The sequence below is a fragment of the Daktulosphaira vitifoliae genome, unplaced genomic scaffold (assembly GCF_025091365.1).
Source record: "Daktulosphaira vitifoliae isolate Bord-2020 unplaced genomic scaffold, ASM2509136v1 Scaffold_128, whole genome shotgun sequence".
Lineage (NCBI taxonomy): Eukaryota > Metazoa > Arthropoda > Insecta > Hemiptera > Phylloxeridae > Daktulosphaira > Daktulosphaira vitifoliae.
The window spans coordinates 9,129-18,254 of record NW_026099697.1 but is presented as its reverse complement, the minus strand read 5'-3'; the positions used below and the strand labels follow the sequence as shown (position 1 = coordinate 18,254).

At 27.1% G+C, this 9,126-nt stretch overlaps 1 protein-coding gene and 1 pseudogene across 1 annotated transcript; one reads left to right on the top strand and one right to left on the bottom strand.

Moving 5' to 3' along the window:
• The first annotated feature begins 266 nt into the window (after window positions 1-266).
• On the top strand, window positions 267-1,633 carry LOC126909117 (probable serine/threonine-protein kinase roco9). Its single transcript, XM_050691510.1, has one exon. The coding sequence runs from the start codon at window positions 267-269 to the stop codon at window positions 1,314-1,316; it is 1,050 nt and encodes a 349-aa protein (XP_050547467.1). The 3' UTR covers window positions 1,317-1,633.
• A 5,804-nt stretch (window positions 1,634-7,437) lies between these two features.
• LOC126909120 (zinc finger BED domain-containing protein 4-like) overlaps window positions 7,438-9,126 on the bottom strand; it is a 4,353-nt pseudogene continuing 2,664 nt past the window's right edge.

The window sequence follows — 9,126 nt, the reverse complement described above, 5'->3', positions numbered from 1 at the left end:
TAATAAATGGAAGAACCCTTCAGATTNTATATTAATTAATGTAATAAATGGAAGAACCCTTCAGATTCAGATAAAATTGTTCAATACACTCAAATTTAGCTTTGTGGATAAAAAAAGCCCCATATAATTCAATAGTAGAAGAATTGACTAAAAGAAAATTAAGAATCGACGGTTCAATAACTATTCTTAAAGATAGACTCCAACGTTTCCTTTTAGGCGAGTTTATAGAATCTGATTTTGAAGTTAATCATCAACCTCCCAAAAACATGAACGAGCGAATTCCATTTTGTCAACCTGACAAATTTTCTGGCGCGATTCACGAAAGCGTGGATGCCTTTTTAACTAAGTATAAGAGAGCTAGCGATATAAATAATTGGTCACCCGATCAAAAGAAGTCATTCTTAGCTATTTATTTGACCGATACTGCTCTAATATTTTATGAAAATTATGAAAGGGAGAACCCCTCAGTAAAATGGTCTGACCTAGAAAACGCCATGCGTATTGAATTTGAACCCACTGCACAAAATCACATGCTTAGAATTATGCTCTCTAAACGTAAACAACTCCCAGATGAGTCCATTGCCTCTTTCATTAATGACACTGAAAAATTATGTAAGCGCGTAGATCCTAAAATGTCACAATCTGAGTTAGTACATAATATAATGAAAGGTTTACATCCAAAAATAGCTCGATATGTCGGTATATTAGACAACAATAGTTTAAAAGATTTAAAAGCTAATATAAGAAAATACGAATCCGTTGAATTTATGTTACAAGGGGATACTATACAATCGAAAGACGATATAAAACAGCGAATAACTAGCGAAAATATTTATCAAATCGGTGAGCAAAATAAAATGCAACAACAGTTAGATAATATAACTTCACAAATTTCTAAACTTCAGTTTTTTATTACAAAAAACAATAATGATAACACCGACAACAGCAAACGTTTATTTAATGGCACGCGGCAAGAATACTATAATACGCGTCGAAACAACAACAATTTACGTTCGGGAAATAATTATTTACGTCCAATATTTTATTCACGCCAAAATTATAACGATACTCGCGCAAATAATTATCAACAAAATAATACGCAATATGCTAATAGAAATTACAATAATAATTATAGTCCCAGAAATACATATGAGCGAAAGAATAATTGTATATATTGTAATCGCAATAATCACAAATCGGAAAATTGCAACTTGATCTGTGATTTATGTAATAAACGATATCATACAAGGGAGAATTGTTATCTCAACAAAAATTCTAACTACCAAAAAAACACGCGCCAAGGTCAAATGCAATAATTGGAGATTATATGCATTCACCTTCTTCTCCAATTCCTAATAAAAGTACTAACACTGACACAAACAACATTTTTATAATTCTAAATCGCGATAGAAAAGCTAATGCATTATATATTTTAGCTAAATTAAATAACGAACCAATAGAAGTCACAATAGATTCAGGTGCAAATATAAATTGTATAAGACCTGACCTCATAGATTCATCTAATATAAATAAAAATCACAATTATAAATTATCCGGTGCAGATAAATCACCATTAAATTTATTGGGAACAACCACAATTAAATTAGAAATAGAAAATAAATTTTATCAAATACCAGTGTGCGTCATAGAAAATTTAAGTAGTACAATTATATTAGGCAATGAATTTTTATCTCAACATAACGCAAATATAAATTATGCTAAAAAAGTCCTATTTTTAAACGAAATCGAAACCCCTATAATGAGTAGTAAATTTAAAAACACAATAGAAAATATAAAAAAAACCATGGATCATATAAAAAGCACCAACTGTTGTAAACAAAATAACAATATCAAAGAAACATTTATAGATATTATGAATATTCCCAATAATTACACCATAGCTTTATGTACATCTACTGACCTAAAATATAAATCTAAAATATTTGAAAATGTTACTAATAAATTTGGTAACATAACGGATTTGCTAAAAAATACTAACATATATTTAGGTCAAGTAAACACAATAATATCTGATAAAATAATACACTTATTAATAACAAAAGAGTTTTGCGATTCTCAGGCTTCATACCTAGATCTCTTCGAAAGTCTCTTTAATCTAAAAAATATTGCTTTAGAACAAAAGTTTCCTTTCATAGCATTTTCTTCCGTAGATTTAATTTGTGATGGCCTATATTGGGACACAATCAAAGACATAATATTTGAAATATTCCAAAATCAACCGATAGATATATTAATCTGTTACCCTATACTTTCAATACCTAAACACAATAATGACATTATATCTAACGTGCAATCTTCTATAAAAAACCTTAAGAAAAACATTAATTCTATTATTAATGATACTTCTACATCAAAATTTATGAATGTGTTTTCACAATATCAATTAGGGGAAGATGTTCCTTCTGACGGACGATGTGGAATTTATGCGTTAATAAATTCTTTGAACTCATATGGAAACCAAATAACAAATTTAGCTAAAATATGTAAATTATTAGATCTGGAAGAACTACCTAACTACTGGTGGCATGACGATCAATTAGCAACGTTATCAAATTTTTATGGCTTTGATTTGTACATCTATATAAAACATTCCAAATTAGGATATGTATATGGCCCTGGTGATAGGCAATTAATAGTTCTTTACCTTGTAAATGAAGGTACACACTGGATACCAGGTATACTAAAGAAAAACAATAAAAGCATTTCTAAAATCCCCACTAATATTATACATACTACTAATTTTATATCTTTAGAATCAGTTAAACAAGACATTAAAACATATATAGCGCAAAATAAGACTCAAAAGCTAAATGTTAACATAATTCTAGACAGTAACAAAGAGCGCGTTTATGACTCCGAGGGTACAGAAATAAAAATATCACCACATTTAACAGTCGAACAGCATAACACACGAACAAATCTGATTAAGAATTATACACATTTATTCACTACCGATTTAAGCAAAGTACACCCAGCTAAGGTAAAACCATGTCATATAACACTAAAGCCCAACGCAAAACAACCCAAATTTTGTTCTCCTCATAGAGTTTCACCTGAACAGCGCGAGGAATTAAAAACACAATTAGATAAATTAATGGCAGCTAATATTGTAGTACACACAAAATCTAGTTATGCTTCTCCTGCATTTTTAGTTCGAAAAAAGGAAAAAGGCTCATACCGTTTAGTAGTATCTTATAAGGACTTAAATAATATGGTAGAAGCTGATAATTACCCCCTCCCTAGAACTGCTGATTTATTCAGAAGTTTAGAAGGATCAAAATATTTTAGCACTTTTGATTTAAACTCAGGTTTTTTTCAAATTCCAGTTAGGCAACAAGACCAACATAAATTAGCATTTACAACAGTTCATGGGCTATTAACATTTACACGTTTACCACAAGGTTTTCGTAATTCAAGTGCAATTTTTCAAAGAGAACTAAATAAAGCATTCTCCCAATATCTATATAAATCAATAGTAATATTCATTGATGATATAGCTACTTTCGAGAAAGATTTTCAAACTGCACTTCTAAATTTAGAAAACGTATTCAAAGTATTAGATAATTATTCATTTTCATTAAAAACATCGAAATGTAACATATTTGCACAAAATATAGAACTCCTAGGACATGGCATTTCAGAGCTCGGAATAACACCTCTGTCTCGAAATATATCAGCTGTTACTGAATTTGAAACACCTAAAACTCCAAAACAAGTTCGAAGCTTTTTAGGCATGTGCAGTTACTATAGACGATTAATAAAAGATTTTTCAAAAATAGCATCTCCACTACTTGAACTAATAAAAAAGAATGCACCCAAAATAATCACATGGAAATCTGAACACCAGAATGCATTTCAACAATTGAAAACAATATTGACCTCTAAACCGTTGTTGGCACACTTCTCAGACGATAGGGAAACATTTTTAACGATTGATGCCAGTTTAATGGGTTTAGGAGCAGTTTTAGAACAAATAGACGATAAAAATATAATTAGGCCATTAGGATACGCATCACGTAAACTACTTGATTCTGAAAAAACATATTCTAGAACTACTCTTGAATTATTAGAATTAGTATTTGGAATAACATATTTTAGAGAATTTTTATGGATGAGAAAGTTCACCGTATATTCAGATAATATGAGCTTAATATATTATAAAAATCTAAAAATTCCTTCTGCTAGAATAACACGATTAACTTTGAAAATTTTAGATTATGATTTCGTGACAAAACATAAGCCTGGCATTGAGAACAGAGTAGGTGACTGTCTCTCAAGGGAGGTATCATGAACATCGTAGATGCAGTAATATTTAATTATTGCATAGAACATAACGAAAACACAGTGCACTATAACCAATTATTTACGCGTAATACACATATTGACACTATTATGAATGATCATTCACAAAATACTGTCATGACAAATATCTATAATAAACATTGCAATGATACTTATACTGCCGTGCTAAGCGAAAACAGGATAACTCCAGTCAACATGATTTTTCAGGAACACAAAAAAACATTTTTAACAGTAAATCAAGATACCCCTTTTTCCCAATGTATGAACATAAGTCAAAAGATGGTAACTTCATTATTTTTTATGTGATATACCAAGTTTTTGCTTTATATATGGATTTACCGTGTTTTCGTTTACAAAACATCAATTATATTGAACTTACCGTATATTTTCTTATTTTATATTTCAATTTTAGATGGATTTTAATAGGAAATATGCTACTTTTACATCAAAAATCGGTGTAAAACCACTAAATTTACCTATAGAAACAAAAAAAAAAATTTTTTTAATTTTGGAGTTATCCTGTTTTTGCTTAGCACGGCAGTATAAAGGCCTTAATACCATTATGGGAAATAAAAATACCCCTGACTTAATTAAAAATATAATTAATTATATAAATGATAATGATTTAAATGAATATAGAATTGATGATATTAAAAATGAAAATATATATACAATAAATAATAATATATACCCCAAAAAATAATAAATATTGCGCGAATAATGAACACTACAAGTATAAAAAGAATAGTTTATATGAGAATATTAATGAATCAAATGATATATATAAAGCACATAATGAGAATAAATATAATAATTTTGAAAAAAAATATGATAATAGCGCGCAAAATAATAAATTTAAAGAATATGATGATAATGGGGTAAATAATAAATATAATATAATTGATAGCGCGCAAGATAAATACAATATAGATAATCTAATTGATATAAATGAAAACGCGAAAAATAAATATAATAACGTGCGTAATATGATTAATTCACAAATTGTCGTAAAAGACGAATTTCATAAAATCAATTCAGCGAATGTCGTACAAAATACATTTCATAATTTCGGTTCAACTAATACCTTAAAGGACACGTTTATTAAAATCGACTCACATAATGTTGTACAAAACGCGTTTAATGATATTCTCCTGGACAATTAGTTCTAGTGAAATTTCCGTTTCAACAGGCTAATAAAAGTCCAAAACTTGCTGCTAAATTCAGAGGTCCTTTTAAAATAATATCAAAAATTAATAATGTTAATTACTTAGTACAATTAACATTGGGCAATAAATTAACTAATGATGTTATTCATATTAGGCGACTCAAACCTTATCACAGTCGAGAACACACTAATAAAAACAAATAAAATCTACTATGAGTGTTAAATTAAACATCAATGATTTTGATAATAAGGATTAAAAAAATATAATAAAATTTCTAATATTATTATCTTATAAACAATAAGTCGTAAATTTGAGTCAAAAAGTAAATAAATAATAATAACAATAAAATGTTTTATGTAATAAACTTTTAATTTAAAGAATATTCCTATTAAATTAACTGAATAATATTTGATGATAATTTTTTAATTATTTTTAAAGAATATTCCTATTAATTTAGTTGAATACTTTTACATAATAAGTTTTAATCTTAATATATCTAATTCATCTAAACAATAACTTTCTTTCTAGCAATAAGCTTGAATAACTTTATTCATAAGCTTTAAATTTAAATAAAACTAGACTTAATATCAACTATTAATATTATAAGCTAACTGATTATACCATATTAAATTTTATTATCAAGTTGAAGTAAATTATAATTATAAAACATATTATTTAAAATATATATATATATTTGTTAAGTGTTTAAATAAAAATTCTAATAAAATTGTATTCTTATTATTTTAAGCTAATTATAACATTAATTTTAATGGCAGGGTAACCATACAACTATTATTTTTTATTATTATTAACATTATTACTATTATTTGTATTCTACATTTAAATAAAAAAAAAAAAAACTGTAAAATTTTTTTTTTTTAATTTTTAAATATAATCAAAATTCTACAATTTATTAAGACTTCAATCAAATACCATCATATCAATCATCCATTTTATGAACGTTTTTGCTGCATATCATATACAGTAGTCAATATAAATCACAGAATACTTCCTCACCTTCACATTAACTATAGAAAACACCCAACTACTCAATAAAGAGAAATCAACAAATTTACACGTTTTAAATAATCACAAGCAACACACAACTCAACTCCAACTAAAATTTTTGTTACATACACCGCCAAAGGGTACCAATCAGACATCAAATAGTTGAATGTATCCTACTAATCTTTCACAAAATATTACACATACAACATACCGCAGAGCCATGCCACATGTTTAAAGCAAGGCTTAAAACCGGTATCAAAAAAAAGGGTTATTGCTTTTGTTAATAACCGTGAAATTTGTAAAACCGGTTATCAATAAGTGGCTTGTTACCATATTAATGGTTATTGGTAATCGATTTGAAATCTATTTTCATATTTATTGTTAACCGCTTATCACTTAATAATCGGTTTTAATTTTTAAAGGTAACCATTAATCGTTTAATACCGATTTTTAACCGTTGAAATACTTTTTTTTTAATGATGGAATACGTTAAGCTTGGGTGTTTTTACAGAAAGAACGATTAGGCAGTGTCGTAGTCAGTGTAGCAAGAGGAACGGGTTCCTTACATTGACGTCAATATTTATTCCTAAAATTAAGTGATGAACAAAATACTAATAATAAAAAATATATATAGAATTGAAATTTCAAATAGTATTAAAAAAAGTATTCAAATTTTACTGTATTGAAGATAATAAGGAATAAAAACATTTAACAAAACTGATTTACTTTTATTTATTATAAACAGATTTTTTATTTACAAGCTTACTGAAATATTTTTTGGTTGCTCTAATAATCATAATTTCATCAAGCAATAATGATGAAATCGATGTCCTTAAATCATTAAATCTAGTATTACCCATGTTATATTTATAATATTTTAAATAGTGAAACATATAACACAATGACTTTCAAATAAAATGATTATTGACTTTACCGATTACTAATGAAACTAAAATAAGTACATAAATAAGAATTCAAGTATAAATATTTCAGCTCTACCTTCTTAATGAATGATTTCTTGACCTGAACCAATAATTTTAATGAGTATAATAAGTTTAATAAGTATTACCTGTGTGCATGGAACAGCCATTGCAACTTGCGCTAACTTAAATAATTCTAGCTTCTTTGCATTTAACCAAAATTGTTTAATATCAGTTTTATGATGTAATCTACAACTATTATCAAATTCTTCAATTAAAACTAATAGAACATTTGTCGCTTCCAGGTAGAGGTATTAAATTAGTTGTAGTTCCACTTTGTGATTTTAAAAACTGTTCAAGTGGATCATCAACATTTTCAAAATTGTTTGTTTCTATGTCAGATATATTGTTTTCATTCATTTCTGAATCTTGTGAAGTCAGGTTTTTCATAGTATTCCAAGTTTTTATTAAATGAGATTTTGCTTCAATTCTATTATCTTCTGATAAAGTACTTTGAAATCTAGAATCTAAATAGTTTGCTGTAAAAAAATTAAATTAAATTTTTTTTATACATAAGCAATAATAATACAAAATATGTAAACAAACCTGCCAAAAAAATTGAATTTTAGTAAATTTTTTCCTCTTATCTTCATAGAATTTTTTATAGCATTACTCAAACTAGTATTAATAATTTCTAATTTAGCCATAATGTTCCACAAACAAGCAAAAAAGTCTCCCATAATTATATCACTTCTTTGCAACATGACAATTCCAATTTTAGAAGGCTCAAAAGATATAACCTNATTCCAATTTTAGAAGGCTCAAGAGATATAACCTATAACAACAGAGGTATATATTTTTAAAAAATTAACAATTACAAGAATATACAAAGTATTAAAAATTTTATTTAAAAATGAACAAACCATAGAAGCTATTTTATCCCAATCTTCTCTAGATACTTTTAAATCTGGCATTGTTTCTTCGTACTTTTGACAAAAACTTTTCAATTTTAAAAGTCTTTCAAGCATATCATATGTAGATGACCATCTTGTTTCAACATCAATTATTGCCAGTTTCAAGTTATTTCGTTTTAATAATCCAGCATTAGTTGGGGTCCTTAATTTTTTTACTACCTATAAAATACAAACAAAATATACAGTAAATAAATATTAGCAGTAAAATATTTCAACACTTATTTGAATCATTTGTAATTATTTGAAAAACATTTTATAGATTAAATTGTGAGGTATAATATTTTAAAATAAAATACTATTAGATATTAATAGATTTTGTAATTACATGTCTTGCACGACTTAAAACTTGTTGAATAACTGAAATTTTAAGCTCATCTTCAATGCAACGGTTTAATGTGTGAGCTGCACACCTAACTAATAAAGTTGTTTCTTCAGGTTCAATTGCTTTGACAACTTCATCTTCAAAATTACTGGGTTCATTTTCTACAATTAGATCTTCATGTTTTCTATGTATATATAAAATAAAAAAAAAAAAACCCAGCACAGGGGGGTCGCGGCACAGTGGTGACGTGGCATAGTTGGATCAAGTATAATGATATCTGACAGTGATTAAAATCACTATCAAAAAAAAACGCTTCGATGCAAATCTTTAGATAGTGTTTAATTTTAAAAAATTGGTGGATTATTCCAAAAGCTTCATAAACTGCTAGTTCCTTATTAATATCCTGATTAAGA

What these genes read in the sequence shown, in the direction of transcription:
- LOC126909117 (XM_050691510.1), top strand. Translation starts at nt 267, where the DNA reads ATGAACGAGCGAATTCCATTTTGTCAACCTGACAAATTTTCTGGCGCG.